Below are 24,760 nucleotides of genomic sequence, written 5' to 3'. Positions count from 1 at the left end.
TCACTGCCCACAAAATGAGGTGGAAACTGAGCTGCACTTCCTAACCTCCTGCCAAATGAATGACCATATTAGAGACACATATTTCCCTCAGATTACACAGATCCACAAAGACTTTGAAAACAAACCTAATTTTGATAAACTCCCATATCTACTGGGTGAAATACCATAGTGTGCCATCATAGCAGCATGATTTGTGACCTGTTGCCACAAGAAAAGGGCAACCAGTGAAGAACAAACACCAATGTAAATACAACCCATATTTATTTATTTTCCCTTTTGTATAGATGAATTATTTGCACATCGTTACAACACTGTATATGGACATAATATGACATTTGAAATGTCTTTATTCTTTTGGAACCTGTATGAGTGTAATGTTTACTGTTAATTTTGTATTGTTTATTTCACTTTTGTTTATCCATTTCACTTGCTATGGCAATGTAAACATATGTTTCCCATGCCAATAAAGACCCTTGAATTGAATTGAGAGAGAGAGAGAGAGGGATAGAGAGGGTGAGAGAGGGATAGAGAGGGTGAGAGAGGGATAGAGAGGGGGGAGAGGGATAGAGAGGGTGGGAGGGGAGAGGGATAGAGAGAGAGGGATAGAGAGGGTGAGCGAGGGATGGGAGAGGGATAGAGAGGGTGAGAGGTAGAGAGGGGGAGAGGGATAGAGAGGGTGAGAGAGGGATAGAGAGGGATAGAGAGGGTGAGGGATGGGAGAGGGGGATAGGGTGAAGAGGGATAGAGAGGGATAGAGGGGGATAAAGGGAGGGTGGGAGGGTGGGAGGGATAGAGAGAGAGGGATAGAGAGGGTGAGAGAGGGATAAAAAGGGTGAGAGAGGGAGGGGAGAGGAATAGAAAGGGTGAGAGAGGGATAGAGAGGGTGGGGAGAGGGATAGAAAGGGTGAGAGAGGCAGGAATTGATATTCAGCGGCAGCAGTATTATCTCTGGAGCCCCTGTAGAGCGTCAGTACTTCATTTACCCTGGACTGACTGTGAGTGTGTATATGCCTCAGTGTGTGATGATCTGTGTGAGTGTGTATATGCCTCAGTGTGTGATGATCTGTGTGTGTGTGTGGAAGATGTTTCCTTTTTGTGCTGCTGTGTTTTTGCATCCCTGTGTGTGTGTGTGTGTGTGTGTGTGTGTGTGTGTGTTGCCTCTCAGTGTGTCTTATGAGGTTGATTAGATATGAGACTCGGGCAGGGTGAGAGGTAGTGGTGCAACCGATCACAAAACTCACAAAAGTCGCGGATCGGATTGGATCACGGTTTTGAGTCGCGGATCGGATTGGATCACGGTTTTGAGTCGCGGATTGGATCACGTTTTTTAGTCGCGGATTGGATCACGTTTTTTAGTCGCGGATTGAATCACGGTTTTGAGTCGCGGATCGGATTGGATCACGGTTTTGAGTCGCGGATCGGAATGGATCACGGTTTTGAGTCGCGGATCGGATTGGATCACGGTTTTGAGTCACAGATCGGATCATTTTCTGGATCAGCTATAAAAAAAGGGAGAATTCTTGCCATTTATTACTTAAAGAACACTTGAAGCAAGGAACTATTCAATGTTTAAATAAAATATTTAAATAAAATATTCAATACTCAATTGTTAAATTAAAGTGCAATATGAGGCATGAAACCTTCTTCCTTTGAACAATAGTGAATGTAACAATAGTCTGTGTCCACACCATCAAACAAAAGTAAAAAAGAAAGAAAGCAAAGCAGACCTGAGCTTATAACTTCACATTACTTTTCTAAAAGATGAGGGTGTCTACATTGTCTGGGGAGAGGGACCTCTTTACAGTCACTATGTCCCCTGCCGTGGAGAACACCCTCTCACTTGGAACTGAAATGCCAGGCAGAGCCAGATAGCTTCTTACCGTCATGGCAATGTGAGGTTATTGACACTCCATTGTTTTTCCACCATGCCAGTGGATCACCATGCCAGTGGATCACCATGCCAGTGGATCACCATGCTAGTAGATCACCATCCACTGGATCACCATGCCAGTGGATCACCATGCTAGTAGATCACCATCCAGTGGATCACCATGCCAGTGGATCACCATGCTAGTGGATCACCATCCAGTGGATCACCATGCCAGTGGATCACCATGCTAGTAGATCACCATCCAGTGGATCACCATGCCAGTGGATCACCATGCCAGTGGATCACCATGCCAGTAGATCACCATGCCAGTGGATCACCATGCTAGTAGATCACCATGCCAGTGGATCACCATGCCAGTGGATCACCATGCTAGTAGATCACCATCCAGTGGATCACCATGCCAGTGGATCACCATGCTAGTAGATCACCATGCCAGTGGATCACCATGTCAGTGGATTACCATGTCAGTGGATCACCATGCTAGTAGATCACCATGCCAGTGGATCACCATGCTAGTAGATCACCACCCAGTGGATCACCATGCTAGTAGATCACCATGCTAGTAGATCACCATGCTAGTAGATCACCATCCAGTGGAACGCCGCTTGCTGCCTTGTAGGATGCCACCTCCTCTTTGATGGTGTTGACAAACGTCTTGCCTGTGTCCTTGCTCATAAAGGTCTCCCTGAAAAGCTCCTTCATGACGAATTATTTTGTGGAGGAGATGCCTCTGAGTCTGCTCCTGTCGGCTCTGTGGCTTGACCTTGCAGAAAAAATGACTTGATCTATTAAACTAACTAATTATTTGTTTACACATTTCATAGAACTATAATTGTGGCAATAAAATGTAATAAAAGCCATTATTTTTCCAAATCAAGAATGTATGATTCTGATAGCAATAACGTAGACTAAGATTAGACTACAGTATATTAGTTATTTAAGTAATTCACTCTTATTTTTTATTTTACCTCTTCAGTGGCCACAGTCTCAGTAGTGCGATCACTGTATGTCCTCCGGTGAAGGGCAGAGTCTAGGTGAGACAGGGACTTGAACAGACAGGGACTTGAACAGACAGGGACTTGAACAGACAGGGACTTGAACAGACAGGGACTTGAACAGATACGGACTTGATCAGATATGGACTTGAACAGATACAGACTTGAACAGACAGGGACTTGAACAGATACGGACTTGAACAGATACGGACTTGAACAGATACGGACTAGAACAGACAGGGACTTGATCAGATATGGACTTGAACAGATACAGACTTGAACAGATACAGACTTGAACAGACAGGGACTTGAACAGATACGGACTTGAACAGATACGGACTTGAACAGATACGGACTAGAACAGACAGGGACTTGAACAGATATGGACTTGAACAGATACGGACTTGAACAGATACGGACTTGAACAGATACGGACTAGAACAGACAGGGACTTGAACAGACAGGGACTTGAACAGATACAGACTTGAACAGATACGGACTTGAACAGATACGGACTAGAACAGACAGGGACTTGAACAGATATGGACTTGAACAGATACGGACTTGAACAGACAGGGACTTGATCAGATATGGACTTGAACAGATACAGACTTGAACAGACAGGGACTTGAACAGATACGGACTTGAACAGATACGGACTTGAACAGATACGGACTAGAACAGACAGGGACTTGAACAGACAGGGACTTGAACAGACAGGGACTTGAACAGATACGGACTTGAACAGACAGGGACTTGAACAGACAGGGACTTGAACAGATACAGACTTGAACAGATACGGACTAGAACAGACAGGGACTTGAACAGATACGGACTAGAACAGACAGGGACTTGAACAGATACGGACTAGAACAGACAGGGACTTGAACAGACAGGGACTAGAACAGACAGGGACTTGAACAGACAGGGACTTGAACAGATACGGACTAGAACAGACAGGGACTTGAACAGATACGGACTTGAACAGACAGGGACTTGAACAGACAGGGACTTGAACAGATACGGACTTGAACAGACAGGGACTTGAACAGATACGGACTAGAACAGATACGGACTAGAACAGACAGGGACTTGAACAGACAGGGACTAGAACAGACAGGGACTTGAACAGACAGGGACTTGAACAGACAGGGACTTGACCCTTGGATCCAGTGCAGTAAATCTATGAAGGTACTCCTGTACATCAGGGGGGTACCTGGGGTTCATGTCCTCTCTAATGGCAGCCTTGACATCTCTAGTGATGGTGCTGTCTTCCTCACTTGGGGCCTTGGATTGTCGAATCCTTGTTTTCAGAGGTAGGATCATGGACACAAACGGGGCAGTTTCAGTGCTCAATAGGGTTGTAACCGTTTTGAGGGGTTTGAGCACCTGGAGGTCCACTCCTCTGTGGTGTAGTGAACAGTCACCGTCACGTAGCTTTCTGTTACCCTGGAGGTCCACTCCTCTGTGGTGTAGTGAACAGTCACCGTCACGTAGCTTTCTGTTACCCTGGAGGGCCACTCCTCTGTGGTGTAGTGAACAGTCACCGTCACGTAGCTTTCTGTTACCCCGGAGGTCCACTCCTCTGTGGTGTAGTGAACAGTCACAGTCACGTAGCTTTCTGTTACCCTGGAGGTCCACTCCTCTGTGGTGTAGTGAACAGTCACCGTCACGTAGCTTTCTGTTACCCCGGAGGTCCACTCCTCTGTGGTGTAGTGACAGTCACCGTCACGTAGGTTTCCATTGCCCTGGAGGTCCACTCCTCTGTGGTGTAGTGAGCAGTCACAATCACGTAGGTTTCCATTGCCCTGGAGGTCCACTCCTCTGTGGTGTAGTGAACAGTCAAGGTCACGTAGGTTTCCATTGCCCTGGAGGTCCACTCCTCTGTGGTGTAGTGAACAGTCACAGTCACGTAGCTTTCTGTTACATTGGAGGTTCACTCCTCTGTGGTGTAGTGAACAGTCACAGTCACGTAGCTTTCTGTTACATTGGAGGTCCACTCCGCTGTGGTGTAGTGAACAGTCACAGTCACGTAGCTTTCTGTTACATTGGAGGTTCACTCCTGTGGTGTAGTGAACAGTCACAGTCATGTAGCTTTCTGTTACCCTGGAGGTCCACTCCTCTGTGGTGTAGTGAACAGTCACAGTCACGTAGCTTTCTGTTACCCTGGAGGACCACTCCGCTGTGGTGTAGTGAACAGTCACCGTCACGTAGCTTTCTGTTACCCTGGAGGTCCACTCCTCTGTGGTGTAGTGAACAGTCACAGTCACGTAGCTTTCTGTTACCCTGGAGGTCCACTCCTCTGTGGTGTAGTGAACAGTCACAGTCACGTAGCTTTCTGTTACCCTGGAGGTCCACTCCTCTGTGGTGTAGTGAACAGTCACAGTCACGTAGCTTTCTGTTACCCTGGAGGTTCACTCCGCTGTGGTGTAGTGAACAGTCACCGTCACGTAGCTTTCTGTTACCCCGGAGGTCCACTCCTCTGTGGTGTAGTGAACAGTCACCGTCACGTAGCTTTCTGTTACCCTGGAGGTCCACTCCTCTGTGGTGTAGTGAACAGTCACAGTCACATAGCTTTCTGTTACCCTGGAGGACCACTCCGCTGTGATGTAGTGAACAGTCACCGTCACGTAGCTTTCTGTTACCTTGGAGGGCCACTCCTCTGTGGTGTAGTGAACAGTCACAGTCACGTAGCTTTCTGTTACCTTGGAGGGCCACTCCTCTGTGGTGTAGTGAACAGTCACAATCACGTAGGTTTCCATTGCCCTGGAGGTCCACTCCTCTGTGGTGTAGTGAGCAGTCACAGTCACGTAGGTTTCCATTGCCCTGGAGGTCCACTCCTCTGTGGTGTAGTGAACAGTCACGTAGGTTTCCATTGCCCTGGAGGTCCACTCCTCTGTGGTGTAGTGAGCAGTCACAGTCACGTAGGTTTCCATTGCCCTGGAGGTCCACTCCTCTGTGGTGTAGTGAGCAGTCACAGTCACGTAGGTTTCCATTGCCCTGGAGGTCCACTCCTCTGTGGTGTAGTGAACAGTCACGTAGGTTTCCATTGCCCTGGAGGTCCACTCCTCTGTGGTGTAGTGAGCAGTCACATAGGTTTCCATTGCCCTGGAGGTCCACTCCTCTGTGGTGTAGTGAACAGTCACGTAGGTTTCCATTGCCCTGGAGGTCCACTCCTTTGTGGTGTAGTGAACAGTCACGTAGGTTTCCATTGCCCTGGAGGTCCACTCCTCTGTGGTGTAGTGAGCAGTCACAGTCACGTAGGTTTCCATTGCCCTGGAGGTCCACTCCTCTGTGGTGTAGTGAACAGTCACGTAGGTTTCCATTGCCCTGGAGGTCCACTCCTCTGTGGTGTAGTGAACAGTCACGTAGGTTTCCATTGCCCTGGAGGTCCACTCCTCTGTGGTGTAGTGAACAGTCACGTAGGTTTCCATTGCCCTGGAGGTCCACTCCTCTGTGGTGTAGTGAGCAGTCACAGTCACGTAGGTTTCCATTGCCCTGGAGGTCCACTCCTCTGTGGTGTAGTGAACAGTCACGTAGGTTTCCATTGCCCTGGAGGTCCACTCCTCTGTGGTGTAGTGAACCTCTGTGGTGTAGTGAGCAGTCACAGTCACGTAGGTTTCCATTGCCCTGGAGGTCCACTCCTCTGTGGTGTAGTGAGCAGTCACAGTCACGTAGGTTTCCATTGCCCTGGAGGTCCACTCCTCTGTGGTGTAGTGAGCAGTCACAGTCACGTAGGTTTCCATTGCCCTGGAGGACCACCAGTCTTATCTAAGGCAACAAAGGATGCCTTAGATAATTAATCGACAATTTTAATCTGTTCCTGTTCATTAAGATCTGGCGCGATCTTCATACTGAAGTGGGTGCGGCAGGGGATTTTATAGCGTGACTCAAGCACTTTCACCATATTTTGAAACCCTTTGTTTTCCACAACAGAGTATGGCCTCATGTCTGCAGCGATAAACGTCCCAATAGATTTTGGTGATGGCTTTAGCCTCGTCAGATTCTGCAGCAAAGGGCTGCTTAAATGTCGCGGTGAGAACCCTGACACACCAGGGTGATGATGCTTTAAATGTGTGGCCATGCTCAATGTATTTCCATGATCATACGGCTTTCTTGTGGCAGAATGCCTTCACACCGTAACGGTGTTGTCCACCACCCTTCTTCCGTCATCATATTTGACAGGGAAGCCAAAATGCTCCAATACATGAGTCTTAAATGAAGCGGGATGCTTTTCCAGTTCTTCAGCTCCTCACTGCTCTTTTTTCTTCTTTGCTTTTTGCTACGCGAGCATCCAGGATTGATTCAACAGGCCCCGTTCACGTGAACAGTACACACAACTGCTTTTTTAAAATCATTACATCAACCTTCAGGCTTCAGAGTAAAACACAGCATCTGTCTTGTCTTTATCTTTTCACTGCAACTCGGCATCGAGATTTAGGAAATTATTACTTTAAAAAGTGACAGTGGCAGTGAAACTGTATTTCACACTATGATGGTTCAACTTTGCAATTGATACGCGGTTGACATGCGTGCCGAACCGTGGGGGGTGATCCGTGTGGATCACGGACCAACTACGGTCCGTTACACCACTAGTGAGAGGGGAGGGTTAGAGGGGAGGCGAGAGGAGGGTGAGAGGGGAGGCGAGAGGAGGGTGAGAGGGGAGGGGAGGCAAGAGGAGGGCGAGAGGAGGGTGAGAGGGAAGGGGAGGCGAGACGAGGGTGAGAGGAGAGGCGGGAGAAGGGTGAGGGAGGCGAGAGGAGGGTGAGAGGGGAGGCGGGAGGAGGGTGAGAGGGGAGGGAGGCAAGAGGAGGGCGAGAAGAGGGTGAGAGGGAAGGGGAGGCGAGACGAGGGTGAGAGGGGAGGGGAGGCAAGAGGAGGGCGAGAGGAGGGTGAGAGGGAAGGGAAGGCGAGACGAGGGTGAGAGGAGAGGCGGGAGAAGGGTGAGGGGAGGCGAGAGGAGGGTGAGAGGGGAGGCGGGAGGAGGGTGAGAGGGAGGGGAGGCAAGAGGAGGGCGAGAAGAGGGTGAGAGGGAAGGGGAGGCGAGACGAGGATGAGAGGAGAGGCGAGAGGGGGGTGAGGGGAGGCGAGAGGAGGGTGAGAGGGGAGGGGAGGCAAGAGGAGGGCGAGAAGAGGGTGAGAGGGAAGGGGAGGCGAGACGAGGATGAGAGGAGAGGCGAGAGGAGGGTGAGGGGAGGCGAAGGAGGAGGGTGAGAGGGGAGGCGAGAGGAGGGTGAGAGGGGAGGCGAGAGGAGAGGCGAGAGGAGGGTGAGAGGGGAGGTGAGAGGAGGGTGAGAGGGGAGGCGAGAGGAGAGTGAGAGGAAAGGCGAGAGGAGGGTGAGAGGGGAGGCGAGAGGAGGGTGAGAGGAGAGGCGAAAGGAGGGGAGGGGAGGCGAGAGGAGGGTGAGAGGGGAGGTGAGGGGAGGGTGAGAGGAGAGGCTAAAGGAGGGGAGGGGAGGCGAGAGGAGGGTGAGAGGGGAGGCGAGGGGAGGGTGAGAGGAAAGGCGAGAGGAGGGCGAGAGGGGAGGCGGGGAGGGTGAGAGGGGAGGCGACGAGAGGTTGAGAGGGGAGGCGAGGGGAGGGGTGAGAGGAGGGTGAGAGGAGGGTGAGGGTGAGAGGGGAGGGTGAGAGGAGGGTGAGAGGAGGGTGAGAGGAGGGTGAGAGGAGAGGGTGAGATGAGGGTGAGAGAGGAGGGTGAGAGGGGAGGGTGAGAGGGGAAGCGACGAGAGGTTGAGCGCGTTGGTATTTTGCTACAATGACTGCCGGAGTTTGTTCCCGCTGCTGCCTGTAATTGCTTTTTAATTGGCAATTTAGATTCATGGCTCCATCAGAGAGGCGTAAATGAGCGCCCTCCCATACGTGGGGTCTCCCACCCCTCGCCAGGGGGCTGCCAGGGCCCAGGCTTACACAGAGGGGGCAGCCTGGGTGTGAAGGTGTGTGTGCCTGTGTGTGTGTGTTCCACTGTGTCTGTGTGGCTAAATCAAAGTATCCGTATCAGATTGTTTTTGTTGCACAGTGAGTCTGAGAAATAAGGGCACATTTTTGGAGTGAAGCCTCCAGCAGGGCTAAAGGTCAGGGAAAGATGGTGTGTGTGTGCGTGTGGGGGGGGGGGGGGGGGGGTCATCCTGTCAGCCCAGCACACAAACAGCAAGAGCAGAGTCCTCCATCATCATTAGAGAGGCCCCTTAGTGACACACATACACACAGCCCAGTAGCAGCAGGCGCCATGCAGTGAGTCTTTTGTCTCTCAGCCTGTGTTTGTCAGACAGTCTCTATTCATCTCTGTTCTGCCTCTGGTCTGCCAGTAAAGTCATCCCAACAGCTCATCAATAGTCTGTGTGTTGTACTGGCTGATTGCTTCTGTTCTGCTGTAGGATGGTTTAGCAGGCTCTGATAACTGGTGTTGTCTCTCATATAGAGAGTAGGAGAGAGAGGAGAGAGGTGCGGCGGAGGTCGACAGAGAGAGAGAGGGGTAGAGAGAGGTCTGTGGCTCAGAGGGTGTCAGTGCTCTGTGCTCTAACCCTGCTCTTGTGGACTCCTGTGGACTCTGCAGCCCGGTTTTTGGGGAGGAGGATTTGTGGGGGGGGGGGGGGGTGTTATCCTCCACTCAGACAAAAGACAACCATCCTCTCAACACACACTCACACACTCACGCAGGTTGTAGACAGGCGCTACAGGAGCCTCTTTTATTTTTGCTTTGGCCCAAGAGGCATCTGCTAGCCTCTGAGACTCGACCAAGTCTGTGCGTGTGTGTGTGGGTGCATTCATGAGTGTGTGTGTGTAAACGACCTGAGGAGGAGAGAGCACCCAATCAATAGCAATAGTGTAACTTGGCCACCAGAGGGCATGTTATATTCTATTTCATATATTGTTTCTTTGTTTTAGATCCAGTATAACAGCCATTGTACTATAATATAGAGGAATCATTTAGACTCTTTTGACTCATCACATACTCTGCTACTGCTACTGATGTTACCTGTTACCTAGTCACTTTACCCCTACCTATATGTACAGTTGAAGTCAGAAGTTTACATACACTCCAACAATTGTTGACAGAAAGATTATTTCACTTATAATTCACTGTATCACAATTCCAGTGGGTCAGAAGTTTACATACACTAAGTTGACTGTGCCTTTAAACAGCTTGGAAAATTACAGAAAATAATGTTATGGCTTTAGAAGCTTCTGATAGGCTAATTGACATCATTTGAGTCAATTGGAGGTGTACCTGTGGATGTATTTCAAGGCCTACCTTCAAACTCAGTGCCTCTTTGCTTGACATCGTGGGAAAATCAAAAGAAATCAGCCAAGACCTCAGAAAAACATTATAGACCTCCAAAAGTCTGATTCGTCCTTGGGAGCAATTTCCAAACACCTGAAGGTACCACGTTCATATGTACAAACAATAGTACGCAAGTATAAACACCATGGGACCATGCAGCCACCATACCGCTCAGGAAGGAGACGCGTTCTGTCTCCTAGAGATGAACGTACTTTGGTGTGAAAAGTGCAAATCAATCCCAGAACAACAGCAAAGGACCTTGTGAAAATGCTGGAGGAAACAGATACAAAAGTATCTATATCCACAATAAAACGAGTCCTATATTGACATGACCTGAAAGGTTGCTCAGCAAGGAAGAAGCCACTGCTCCAAAACCGCCATAAAAAAGACGGACTACGGTTTGCGACTGCACTTGGGGACAAAAATCGTACTTTCTGGAGAAATGTCCTCTGGTCTGATAAAACAAAAATAGAACTGTTTGGCCATAATGACCATTGTTGTGTTTGGAGGGAAAAGGGGGAGGCTTGCAAGCCGAAGAACACCATCCCAACCGTGAAGTAAGGGGGTGGCAGCATCATGTTGTGGGGGTGCTTTGCTGCAGGAGGGACTGGTGCACTTCACAAAATAGATGGCATCATGAGGTAGGAAAATGATGTGGATATATTGTATGTAAACTTCTGACCCACTGGAATTGTGATCTAGTGAATTATAAGTGAAATAATCTGTCTGTAAACAATTGTTGGGAAATTACTTGCACAAAGTAGATGTCCTAACCGACTTGCCAAAACTATAATAAATATGTGGAGTTGTTGAAAAACAAGTTTTAATGACTCCAACCTAAGTGTATGTAAACTTCTGACTTTAACTGTGAATCAAATAATCATTTTGAAAGGACACATTTTAAAATACCATTTTCAGCATGGCTGCCTGTTATCAACACTATTCAGGCTCATATTAAAACTATGAAAAGACATTCTTCCCAACACTCTGTGGGGTCATGATTGAATCCAGATGCATCAGAACAGCCGGATTAGAGGCAGAGAAAACACACAAATCCTCTTTTCCTGGGGGCCCTCTAACAGATGTTGTTTGGTACCATTTCACTGTGGTGACTAGCGAGGAGACAGACAGACAGGCAGGCAGGCACTGCCACACCAACGTAGCGTAGCCTCTCTTTTTGATTTACAGGGATATTAGGGGCTAGGCGTGGCTAGCTCTGTTCTCTCTGTGCTAATACGTAATATGGCGCTCAGTGGGAGAAGGGGGAGATGGGCTCTGTGTGGGTGCGCGTGTGTGTGGGTGCGTGCGTGTGGATGTGTGTGTGGGTGCGTGCGTGTGTGTGTGCGTGGGCGAGATGGGCTAAATGTCAGCAGCCCTGTCACAAATAACAGTAGAGTGCCTGCTAATAGGCAGGTCTGTACTGTCTCCAGACAGCCACCGTTTACCGTTCCATGGACAGAGATGAAGGAAGAGAGGGAGGGAGGAGGAGGCAGAGGAAGAGAGAGGGTTGAAGAAGGAGGGTGAAGGAGGAGGCAGAGGAAGAGAGAGGGTTGAAGGAGGAGGCAGAGGAAGAGAGAGGGTTGAAGAAGGAGGGTGAAGGAGGATGGAGGGAGGAGGAGGCAGAGGAAGAGAGAGGGTTGAAGAAGGAGGGTGGAGGAGGATGGAGGGAGGAGGAGGCAGAGGAAGAGAGAAGGTTGAAGGACGAGGGTTGAAGAAGGAGGGTGAAGGAGGATGGAGGGAGGAGGAGGCAGAGGAAGAGAGAGGGTTGAAGAAGGAGGGTGAAGGAGGTTTGAGGGAGGAGGAGGCAGAGGAAGAGAGAAGGTTGAAGGAGGATGGAGGAGGCAGAGGAAGAGAGAGGGTTGAAGAGGGAGGGTGAAGGAGGATGGAGGGAGGAGGAGGCAGAGGAAGAGAGAGGGTTGAAGAAGGAGGGTGAAGGAGGTTTGAGGGAGGAGGAGGCAGAGGAGGAGAGAGGGTTGAAGAAGGAGGATGGAGGGAGGAGGAGCCAGAGGAAGAGAGAGGGTTGAAGGAGGATGGAGGGAGGAGGAGGCAGAGGAAGAGAGAGGGTTGAAGGAGGGTGAAGGGAAGAGGAGGCAGAGAGAGGGTTTAAGAAGGAGGGTGGAGGAGGATGGAGGGAGGAGGAGGCAGAGGAAGAGAGATGGTTGAAGGAGGGTGGAAGAAGAGAGGGAGGGAGGAGGAGGCAGAGGAAGAGAGAGGGTTGAAGAAGGATGGAGGGAGGAGGAGGCAGAGGAAGAGAGAGGGTTGAAGAAGGAGGGTGGAGGAGGCAGAGGAAGAGAGAGGGTTGAAGAAGGAGGGTGGAGGAGGATGGAGGGAGGAGGAGGCAGAGGAAGAGAGAGGGTTGAAGAAGGATGGAGGGAGGAGGAGGCAGAGGAAGAGAGAGGGTTGAAGAAGGAGGGTGGAGGAGGCAGAGGAAGAGAGAGGGTTGAAGAAGGAGGGTCGAGGAGGATGGAGGAAGAGAGGGAGGGGTCTTGCGTTTTCCTGGCCTCTCTGATTTTGAGTTCTTTTGACATATCTGAACCACTTTTCCAGTTGGCTGCTCATCGGGGAGGGAGAGCCCACCTCGCTGACGCTAACACAGCCATTAGGGCAGGAGGGGGGACTATGGAAACGGGGCTTGGCGTGGGGGTTAGGGGCGAGGGACAGGGGCCACTCTGCCTGGCTGCTCAGTGAAGCATGTTTAACAACGAGGGGCAAACATTAGAGGCATTTAATATGAACTGTTAGTGCGTTAGTGTCACCCCGGGTCATTGGCGGAGGGGGTGGGGGTAATGGTTTGAAGGGGTGAGCATAATCGGACAGGTGGTAGGGGTAAATGGAACTAAATGGGTTGTGTTTTCTCAGTGACAGTGGAAAGAGACACACACACACTCACACACATACTGTACAGACACACAAACATACTATACACACACAGTGATGTAGAAAAGCCTACCTCTATTCCCAGGGATCCTTGGGGTTAATTTAGCAGGACAGCTTCCTCCCTCCTTCCCCTGCCTTTGTAAGTGTTTTAATGGCAATAGTACCCTAGCTCTTACCTCTCCTATTATCTGGTGTGGGGAGAGGAGGGTCCAGATGAGAGGGAATAACCACTCGCATCCCTGGACATTCTCTACCATCATCCTCTACCCACTTTCTTCTCTCTCTTCCGTTTCTCTCCAAGAGCCCTCACATGGTGCTTTTCTCCCTCTCCCTCTCCATACCCTGGACTAAATACTGCTTTTCTCCCTCTCCATACCCTGGACTAAATGCTGCTCTTCTCCCTCTCCATACCCTGGACTAAATGCTGCTTTTCTCCCTCTCTCCATACCTTGGACTAAATGCTGCTCTTCTCCCTCTCCATACCCTGGACTAAATGTTGCTCTTCTCCCTCCCCCTCTCTCCATACCCTGGACTAAATGCTGCTTTTCTCCCTCTCCATACCCTGGACTAAATGCTGCTCTTCTCCCTCTCCATACCCTGGACTAAATGCTGCTTTTCTCCCTCTCTCCATACCTTGGACTAAATGCTGCTCTTCTCCCTCTCCATACCCTGGACTAAATGTTGCTCTTCTCCCTCCCCATCTCTCCATACCCTGGACTAAATGCTGCTTTTCTCCCTCTCCATACCCTGGACTAAATGCTGCTTTTCTCCCTCTCTCCATACCTTGGACTAAATACTGCTCTTCTCCCTCTCCATACCCTGGACTAAATGTTGCTGTTCTCCCTCCCCCTCTCTCCATACCCTGGACTAAATGCTGCTTTTCTCCATCTCCATGCCCTGGACTTAATGCTGCTCTTCTCCCTCTCCATACCCTGGACTAAATGCTGCTTTTCTCCCTCTCTCCATACCTTGGACTAAATGCTGCTCTTCTCCCTCTCCATACCCTGGACTAAATGTTGCTCTTCTCCCTCCCCCTCTCTCCATACCCTGGACTAAATGTTGCTATTCCCCCCCCCCTCTCTCCATACCCTGGACTAAATGTTGCTCTTCTCCCTCAGTCTCTCTCCATACCCTGGACTAAATGTTGCTTTTCTCCCTCCCCCTCTCTCCATACCCTGGATTAAATGTTGCTTTTCTCCCTCCACCTCTCTCCATACCCTGGACTAAATGCTGCTTTTCTCCCTCTCCATACCCTGGACTAAATGCTGCTCTTCTCCCTCTCCATACCCTGGACTAAATGTTGCTTTTCTCCCTCCCCCTCTCTCCATACCCTGGATTAAATGTTGCTTTTCTCCCTCTCCCTCTCTCCATACCCTGGACTAAATGCTGCTTTTCTCTCTCTCCATACCCTGGACTAAATGCTGCTCTTCTCCCTCTCCATACCCTGGACTAAATGCTGCTTTTCTCCCTCTCTCCATACCTTGGACTAAATGCTGCTCTTCTCCCTCTCCATACCCTGGACTAAATGTTGCTCTTCTCCCTCCCCCTCTCTCCATACCCTGGACTAAATGTTGCTATTCTCCCCCCCCTCTCTCCATACCCTGGACTAAATGTTGCTCTTCTCCCTCAGTCTCTCTCCATACCCTGGACTAAATGTTGCTTTTCTCCCTCCCCCTCTCTCCATACCCTGGATTAAATGTTGCTTTTCTCCCTCCACCTCTCTCCATACCCTGGACTAAATGTTTCTCTTCTCCTTCCCCATCTCTCCATACCCTGGACCAAATGCTGCTCTTCTCCCTCCGCCTCTCTCCATACCCTGGACTAAATGCTGCTCTTCTCCCTCTCCATACCCTGGACTAAATGCTGCTCTTCTCCCTCTCCATACCCTGGACTAAATGTTGCTCTTCTCCCTCCCCCTCTCTCCATACCCTGGACTAAATGTTGCTCTTCTCCCTCCCCCTCTCTCCATACCCTGGTCAAAATGCTGCTATTCTCCCTCTCCATACCCTGGACTAAATGTTGCTCTTCTCCCTCCCCCTCTCTCCATACCCTGGTCAAAATGCTGCTATTCTCCCTCTCCATACCCTGGACTAAATGTTGCTCTTCTCCCTCCCCCTCTCTCCATACCCTGGACTAAATGCTGCTCTTCTCCCTCTCCATACCCTGGACTAAATGCTGCTCTTCTCCCTCCCCCTCTCTCCATACCCTGGACTAAATGCTGCTCTTCTCCCTCTCCATACCCTGGACTAAATGTTGCTCTTCTCCCTCCCTCTCTCTCCATACCCTGAACTAAATGTTGCTCTTCTCCCTCCCCCTCTCTCCATACCATGGACTAAATGTTGCTCTTCTCCCTCCCCTCTCTCCATACCCTGGACTAAATGTTGCTCTTCTTCCTCCCCCTCTCTCCATACCCTGGACTAAATGCTGCTCTTCTCCCTCCCCCTCTCTCCATACCCTGAACTAAATGTTGCTCTTCTCCCACCCCCTCTCTCCATACCCTGGACTAAATGTTGCTCTTCTCTCTCCCCCTCTCTCTATACCCTGGACTAAATGTTGCTCTTCTCCGTCCCCCTCTCCCCATACCCTGGACTAAATGTTGCTCTTCTCTCTCCCCTCTCTCCATACCCTGGACTAAATATTGCTCTTCTCTCTCCCCTCTCTCCATTCCCTGGACTAAATGTTGCTCTTCTCCCTCCCCCTCTCTCCATACCCTGGACTAAATGTTTCTCTTCTCCCTCCCCCTCTCTCCATACCCTGGACTACATGTTGCTCTTCTCCCTCCCCTCTCTCCATACCCTGGACTAAATGTTGCTCTTCTCCCTCCCCCTCTCTCCATACCCTGGACTAAATGTTGCTCTTCTCTCTCCCCCTCTCTCCATACCCTGGACTAAATGTTGCTCTTCTCTCTCCCCCTCTCTCCATACCCTGGACTAAATGCTGTAAGTGGATATGTAGGCAGAGACAAACCAAAGTTTTACTGCCTTCTCCCCTTTTCTCTCTGTGGGTTGCCTTTGTTGGGCTGAAACAGTGTGTGTGTGTGTGTGTGTGTGTGTGTGTGTGTGTGTGTGTGTGTGTGTGTGTGTGTGTGTGTGTGTGTGTGTGTGTGTGAGAAACACAGAGGGTATTTGTATGTGAGAGAGAAACACCGAGGGTATTTGTATGTGAGAGAGAAACACCGAGGGTATTTGTATGTGAGAGAGAAACACCGAGGGTATTTGTATGTGAGAGAGAAACACAGGGGTTATTTGTATGTGAGAGAGAAACACAGGGGTTATTTGTATGTGAGAGAGAAACACCGAGGGTATTTGTATGTGAGAGAGAAACACCGAGGGTATTTGTATGTGAGAGAGAAACACCGAGGGTATTTGTATGTGAGAGAGAAACACCGAGGGTATTTGTATGTGAGAGAGAAACACCGAGGGTATTTGTATGTGAGAGAGAAACACCGAGGGTATTTGTATGTGAGAGAGAAACACCGAGGGTATTTGTATGTGAGAGAGAAACACAGAGGGTATTTGTATGTGAGAGAGAAACACAGAGGGTATTTGTATGTGAGAGAGAAACACAGAGGGTATTTGTATGTGAGAGAGAAACACCGAGGGTATTTGTATGTGAGAGAGAAACACAGAGGGTATTTGTATGTGAGAGAGAAACACAGGGGTTATTTGTATGTGAGAGAGAAACACCGAGGGTATTTGTATGTGAGAGAGAAACACAGGGGTTATTTGTATGTGAGAGAGAAACACAGGGGTTATTTGTATGTGAGAGAGAAACACAGGGGTTATTTGTATGTGAGAGAGAAACACCGAGGGTATTTGTATGTGAGAGAGAATGCTGTGGACTTTGTTTTCACCGCCAGTTGATGTTCTAGCATGGCTCATCTCTAGACACACACACTCCTGCTCTGTTGTCAGGATCACAGTCAGTGTGCTGGGTAGAGGAGGCTCAGACTACTGCTTCAGTGTCTCTACCACACCTACATCATATGTCCTGAACCAGACTGTTTCCATCTGTGAAGTAAGAGAACAGTAGCAATAGTAGAGGATGTGATGCAGTGTAAAGGAGCTCATGTCTGCTTGGTGCTGAGGAATGTCTGTGACTGTCGATTTTCCTCCATTTCACGGTGTCCTCTTCAGAGAGCAGATGACTAGCCTTGCTTAGAATGACGAGAGCTCTCCATTTCTGTGTGTGAGAATATGAGTGTGTGGGGGGTGTTTCCAGGAAGAGAGAAGGGAAGGAGGCAGCAGGAGATGGAGAGAGGGGCCTATTCTTCCCTCCTCTCATCCCCAGGATGTGGTCCATGTGTGTGGACAACCGTGTCGGTCACAGGCCCCCAGGAACAATTACTAATTGTTACCTTACCTTCTGATGACCAGGTGGCGAATCGCATCTCTGCATGTCTGGCAGACATATCAGTGTGGATGACGGATCACCACCTCAAGCTGAACCTCGGCAAGACGGAGCTGCTCTTCCTCCCGGGGAAGGACTGCCCATTCCATGATCTCGCCATCACGGTTGACAACTCCATTGTGTCCTCCTCCCAGAGCGCTAAGAACCTTGGCGTGATCCTGGACAACACCCTGTCGTTCTCAACTAACATCAAGGCGGTGGCCCGTTCTTGTAGGTTCATGCTCTACAACATCCGCAGAGTACGACCCTGCCTCACACAGGAAGCGGCGCAGGTCCTAATCCAGGCACTTGTCATCTCCCGTCTGGATTACTGCAACTCGCTGTTGGCTGGGCTCCCTGCCTGTGCCATTAAACCCTACAACTCATCCAGAACGCCGCAGCCCGTCTGGTGTTCAACCTTCCCAAGTTCTCTCACGTCACCCCGCTCCTCCGCTCTCTCCACTGGCTTCCAGTTGAAGCTCGCATCCGCTACAAAACCATGGTGCTTGCCTACGGAGCTGTGAGGGGAACGGCACCTCAGTACCTCCAGGCTCTGATCAGGCCCTACACCCAAACAAGGGCACTGCGTTCATCCACCTCTGGCCTGCTCGCCTCCCTACCACTGAGGAAGTACAGTTCCCGCGCAGCCCAGTCAAAACTGTTCGCTGCTCTGGCCCCCAATGGTGGAACAAACTCCCTCACGACGCCAGGACAGCGGAGTCAATCACCACCTTCCGGAGACACCTGAAACCCCACCTCTTTCAGGAATACCTAGGATACGATAAAGTAATCCTTCTCACCCCCCTTAAAAGATTTAGATGCACTATTGTAAAGTGGCTGTTCCACTGGATGTCTTAAGGTGAACGCACCAATTTGTAAGTCGCTCTGGATAAGAGCGTCTGCTAAATGACTTAAATGTAAATGTACTAAGACTGTGCTTCTCCCTCTCTCCCTCCCCTCTCGCTCTCTCTCTTTCTCTCAGGCTGACTCGGGCCCTCGTGGGATCAGTAGGGAGCGTCTGGGAGCAGAGGTGCCCCACCAGCAGGAGAAAGGTGGCCCCTCAGTCCCTGCTCACCTCATAGGAAACCCCTACGCCTTTGGCCTGAGCCCCGGTGCTGTCATGCAGGACGCACGCTTCCAGCCCCTCAAGTCAGTAACACTGCCTGTACAGTACAGCGCTGACAGTACACTCTGTCCTACCCTGTCTTTTATAAGGTGTATTTATAATGATCAAATACAATTAACTAAGTAAATCCCCTCGCTCCCTATTTCCCTCCCTCCCTCCCTCTCCTCACTCCCTCTCCTCTCACCAGTCTGCCCAGGCAGCTGCCCCATGGAGTGCCCCCTGGTGGTGTACCAGAGGAGTACCTGCGGGGGTTCCGCCCCTACGCCACGGCCGAGGACCTCCGCATGCCTTCTGGACTGCCCCTGGGCTTGGACCCCGCCACCGCCGCCGCAGCCGCCGCCTACTACCATCCCTCCTACCTGCCACATCCCTCCTTCGCCCCCTACAGGTGAGTCAGGACAACACTCGTCGATCAGCAACAAGACTGCTACTGCTAGGTAGGGGTGCTAACAGAACCTTTGAATTGCCTCTAGTCTTTGGTACTCTTTCCATTTCCAGTGCTTGCTAACACTCAAGGCTTGGGATAAAAACATGCTAGCTAGTGTTTGATGTTGTTGTCAGTGGCTACTACCTCCAGAGATGCTGAAGACAGCCCCAGTTAGCCTCTAGTCCTGTTTTCTGTGGACAGACAGTTTGATGACAAGGCTTAGAATTGATGGAGACGGGTAGTGCTTAGTTATAATTCGATCCTGTCGTTTGCGGGCATGTGTGTGTGTGTGTGGGAGGGTGCTGTTTGCTGTAGGCTGTGGGACAGGGTGCATGACCGTGCTATGTCAGCAGCACAGCAGGATGAAAGGAGGGCAGAAGCCATCACACACAGCCCAGTAATGGAGTTAATGAGGAGATGAGCCACACAGAGACAGACAGACACAGACATCAGACTGACAACACACACACACACACATTTGCTCACTCTTTCTCTCTCTCATCCCCCACACACACACACACACACACACACACACACACACTTTTCTCTCATTCTTTCTCTCCTTCTCTCTCTCTCTCTCGGTCTCGCTCGCTCTCTCTGAAACACACACATCCAAAGAGAGTGAAGTGTGGCTGCTGTCAGTAGTGTGCTGTGTGGGGTTGATTGAGGTTATTTGACAGGTTGGCTGACCCTCTAATGCTTCCACCCATGGAGAGACACAGCTCAGGTTAATGATGTAAACACTGGTTAACTGGGACACTCACTGTTATATTCTCTCTCACTCTCTCCCTTTCAATTCCCTCCTCTCCATCGCTCTGTCTCTCTCTCTCCCTCTCTATCTTTCCTTTCAATTCCCTTCTCTCTGTTGTCCCCCCCCCCCCCCTCTCTCTCAGGATGGATGATCCATTCTGTCTATCAGCTCTGAGGTCACCATTCTACCATCTCCAAGGAGGGGGAGGCCTGCCCCCCCTGCACCCCTCTGCTGTCCACATGCACCTGCAGGGGGTCCGCTACCCTGGGGACCTCACACACGCCTCACTGTCCGCTCTGCAGTCTGAGAGACTGTCTGAAAGGTCCTGTCCTCTTCTACACTCTCATACATACACACACATATAGTGTACACACACATACATACATACACATATAGTGTACACACACATACATACATACACATATAGTGTACAATATAGTGTACACATACATACATACATACACATATAGTGTACACACACATACATACACATATAGTGTACACACACATACATACATACACATATAGTGTACAATATAGTGTACACACACATACATACACACACATACATACACATATAGTGTACACACACATACATACACACACATACATACACACACATACATACACATATAGTGTACACACACATACATAAACACACATACACACACATATAGTGTACACACACATACATACACACACATACATACACATATAGTGTACACACACATACATACACACACATATAGTGTACACACACATACATACACATATAGTGTACACACACACCTAAGGGGAAATTGTCTGTTTGATTTTTAAAAAATAAGTATTTCAAAGTCTTTCTGAGTGTTGTAATGGTCAGCTATAATAATGCTCTGTCTTTCTGAGTGTTGTAATGGTCAGCTATAATAATGCTCTGTCTTTCTGAGTGTTGTAATGGTCAGCTATAATAATGCTCTGTCTTTCTGAGTGTTGTAATGGTCAGCTATAATAATGCTCTGTCTTTCTTCTCTCTCTACATCTAATTCCTTCTCTCTTCCTTAATGTCTCTCTCTCCTTCTCTTCCTTAATGTCTCTCTCTCCTTCTCTCTTCCTTATTGTCTCTCTCCTTCTCTCTTCCTTAATGTCTCTCTCCTTCTCTCTTCCTTAATGTCTCTCTCTCCTTCTCTTCCTTAATGTCTCTCTCTCCTTCTCTCTTCCTTAATGTCTCTCTCTCCTTCTCTCTTCCTTAATGTCTCTCTCCTTCTCTCTTCCTTAATGTCTCTCTCTCCTTCTCTCTTCCTTATGTCTCTCTCTCCTTCTCTTCCTTAATGTCTCTCTCTCCTTCTCTCTTCCTTAATGTCTCTCTCCTTCTCTCTTCCTTAATGTCTCTCTCTCCTTCTCTCTTCCTTAATGTCTCTCTCTCCTTCTCTCTTCCATAATGTCTCTCTCTCCTTCTCTCTTCCTTAATGTCTCTCTCTCCTTCTCTCTTCCCTTATGTCTCTCTCTCCTTCTCTCTTCCTTAATGTCTCTCTCTCCTTCTCTCTTCCCTTATGTCTCTCTCTCCTTCTCTCTTCCCTTATGTCTCTCTCTCCTTCTCTCTTCCTTAATGTCTCTCTCCTTCTCTCTTCCTTAATGTCTCTCTCTCCTTCTCTCTTCCCTTATGTCTCTCTCTCCTTCTCTCTTCCTTAATGTCTCTCTCTCCTTCTCTCTTCCCTTATGTCTCTCTCTCCTTCTCTCTTCCTTAATGTCTCTCTCCTTCTCTCTTCCTTAATGTCTCTCTCCTTCTCTCTTCCTTAATGTCTCTCTCCTTCTCTCTTCCTTAATGTCTCTCTCCTTCTCTCTTCCTTAATGTCTCTCTCTCCTTCTCTCTTCCTTAATGTCTCTCTCTCCTTCTCTCTTCCATAATGTCTCTCTCTCCTTCTCTCTTCCTTAATGTCTCTCTCTCCTCTCTTCCCTAATGTCTCTCTCTCCTTATCTCTTCCTTAATGTCTCTCTCTCCTTCTCTCTTCCTTAATGTCTCTCTCTCCTCTCTTCCCTTATGTCTCTCTCTCCTTATCTCTTCCTTAATGTCTCTCTCTCCTTCTCTCTTCCTTAATGTCTCTCTCTCCTTCTCTCTTCCTTAATGTCTCTCTCTCCTCTCTTCCCTTATGTCTCTCTCTCCTTATCTCTTCCTTAATGTCTCTCTCTCCTTCTCTCTTCCTTAATGTCTCTCTCTCCTTCTCTCTTCCCTAATGTCTCTCTCTCCTTCTCTCTTCCTTAATGTCTCTCTCTCCTTCTCTCTTCCTTAATGTCTCTCTCCTTCTCTCTTCCTTAATGTCTCTCTCTCCTTCTCTCTTCCCTTATGTCTCTCTCTCCTTCTCTCTTCCTTAATGTCTCTCTCTCCTTCTCTCTTCCCTTATGTCTCTCTCTCCTTCTCTCTTCCTTAATGTCTCTCTCCTTCTCTCTTCCTTAATGTCTCTCTCCTTCTCTCTTCCTTAATGTCTCTCTCCTTCTCTCTTCCTTAATGTCTCTCTCCTTCTCTCTTCCTTAATGTCTCTCTCTCCTTCTCTCTTCCTTAATGTCTCTCTCTCCTTCTCTCTTCCATAATGTCTCTCTCTCCTTCTCTCTTCCTTAATGTCTCTCTCTCCTCTCTTCCCTAATGTCTCTCTCTCCTTATCTCTTCCTTAATGTCTCTCTCTCCTTCTCTCTTCCTTAATGTCTCTCTCTCCTCTCTTCCCTTATGTCTCTCTCCTTATCTCTTCCTTAATGTCTCTCTCTCCTTCTCTCTTCCTTAATGTCTCTCTCTCCTTTCTCTTCCTTAATGTCTCTCTCTCCTTCTCTCTTCCCTTATGTCTCTCTCTCCTTCTCTCTTCCCTTATGTCTCTCTCTCCTTATCTCTTCCTTAATGTCTCTCTCTCCTTCTCTCTTCCTTAATGTCTCTCTCTCTTTCTCTCTTCCTTAATGTCTCTCTCTCCTTCTCTCTTCCTTAATGTCTCTCTCTCCTTCTCTCTTCCATAATGTCTCTCTCTCCTTCTCTCTTCCCTAATGTCTCTCTCTCCTTCTCTCTTCCTTAATGTCTCTCTCTCCTTCTCTCTTCCTTAATGTCTCTCTCTCCTTCTCTCTTCCCTAATGTCTCTCTCTCCTTCTCTCTTCCCTAATGTCTCTCTCTCCTTCTCTCTTCCCTAATGTCTCTCTCTCCTTCTCTCTTCCCTAATGTCTCTCTCTCCTTCTCTCTTCCCTAATGTCTCTCTCTCTCCTTCTCTCTTCCTTAATGTCTCTCTCTCCTTCTCTCTTCCCTAATGTCTCTCTCTCCTTCTCTCTTCCTTAATGTCTCTCTCTCCTTATCTCTTCCCTAATGTCTCTCTCTCCTTATCTCTTCCCTAATGTCTCTCTCTCCTTCTCTCTTCCCTAATGTCTCTCTCTCCTTCTCTCTTCCATAATGTCTCTCTCTCCTTCTCTCTTCCCTAATGTCTCTCTCCTTCTCTCTTCCTTAATGTCTCTCTCTCCTTATCTCTTCCTTAATGTCTCTCTCTCCTTCTCTCTTCCTTAATGTCTCTCTCCTTATCTCTTCCTTAATGTCTCTCTCTCCTTCTCTCTTCCTTAATGTCTCTCTCCTTATCTCTTCCTTAATGTCTCTCTCTCCTTCTCTCTTCCTTAATGTCTCTCTCTCCTCTCTTCCCTTATGTCTCTCTCTCCTTATCTCTTCCTTAATGTCTCTCTCTCCTTCTCTCTTCCTTAATGTCTCTCTCTCCTTCTCTCTTCCCTAATGTCTCTCTCTCCTTCTCTCTTCCTTAATGTCTCTCTCTCCTTCTCTCTTCCCTAATGTCTCTCTCTCCTTCTCTCTTCCTTAATGTCTCTCTCTCCTTATCTCTTCCCTAATGTCTCTCTCTCCTTATCTCTTCCCTAATGTCTCTCTCTCCTTCTCTCTTCCCTAATGTCTCTCTCTCCTTCTCTCTTCCATAATGTCTCTCTCTCCTTCTCTCTTCCCTAATGCCTCTCTCTCCTTCTCTCTTCCTTAATGTCTCTCTCTCCTTATCTCTTCCTTAATGTCTCTCTCTCCTTCTCTCTTCCTTAATGTCTCTCTCCTTATCTCTTCCTTAATGTCTCTCTCCTTATCTCTTCCTTAATGTCTCTCTCTCCTTCTCTCTTCCTTAATGTCTCTCTCTCCTCTCTTCCCTTATGTCTCTCTCTCCTTATCTCTTCCTTAATGTCTCTCTCTCCTTCTCTCTTCCTTAATGTCTCTCTCTCCTTCTCTCTTCCTTAATGTCTCTCTCTCCTTCTCTCTTCCCTAATGTCTCTCTCTCCTCTCTTCCCTTATGTCTCTCTCTCCTTATCTCTTCCTTAATGTCTCTCTCTCCTTCTCTCTTCCTTAATGTCTCTCTCTCCTCTCTTCCCTATATGTCTCTCTCCTTATCTCTTCCTTAATGTCTCTCTCTCCTTCTCTCTTCCCTTATGTCTCTCTCTCTTATCTCTTCCTTAATGTCTCTCTCTCCTTCTCTCTTCCTTAATGTCTCTCTCTCCTTCTCTCTTCCTTAATGTCTCTCTCTCCTTCTCTCTTCCTTAATGTCTCTCTCTCCTCTCTTCCCTTATGTCTCTCTCTCCTTATCTCTTCCTTAATGTCTCTCTCTCCTTCTCTCTTCCCTTATGTCTCTCTCTCCTCTCTTCCCTTATGTCTCTCTCTCCTTATCTCTTCCTTAATGTCTCTCTCTCCTTCTCTCTTCCTTAATGTCTCTCTCTCCTTCTCTCTTCCCTTATGTCTCTCTCTCCTTATCTCTTCCTTAATGTCTCTCTCTCCTTCTCTCTTCCTTAATGTCTCTCTCTCCTTCTCTCTTCCTTAATGTCTCTCTCTCCTCTCTTCCTTAATGTCTCTCTCTCCTTCTCTCTTCCCTTATGTCTCTCTCTCCTTCTCTCTTCCCTAATGTCTCTCTCTCCTTCTCTCTTCCCTTATGTCTCTCTCCTTCTCTCTTCCCTTATGTCTCTCTCTCCTCTCTTCCTTAATGTCTCTCTCCTTCTCTCTTCACTTGTCTCTCTCTCCTCTCTTCCTTAATGTCTCTCTCCTTC

The 24,760-nt window shown here is 48.7% G+C and overlaps 1 protein-coding gene across 1 annotated transcript in view; it reads left to right on the top strand.

Annotated features, from left to right (window-relative positions):
* LOC115125463 (genetic suppressor element 1-like) overlaps positions 1-24,760 on the top strand; it is a 539,601-nt gene that overhangs the window by 480,276 nt on the left and 34,565 nt on the right. The window contains 3 exon segments of the mRNA XM_065013123.1: positions 18,417-18,583; positions 18,748-18,948; positions 19,881-20,060. Coding sequence (XP_064869195.1) covers positions 18,417-18,583; positions 18,748-18,948; positions 19,881-20,060 — 548 coding nt within the window.

Source organism: Oncorhynchus nerka, linkage group LG28, assembly GCF_034236695.1.
Source record: "Oncorhynchus nerka isolate Pitt River linkage group LG28, Oner_Uvic_2.0, whole genome shotgun sequence".
Taxonomy (NCBI): domain Eukaryota; kingdom Metazoa; phylum Chordata; class Actinopteri; order Salmoniformes; family Salmonidae; genus Oncorhynchus; species Oncorhynchus nerka.
The sequence above is the reverse complement of the archived record's forward strand: the minus strand, read 5'-3'. Positions and strand labels throughout refer to the sequence as shown.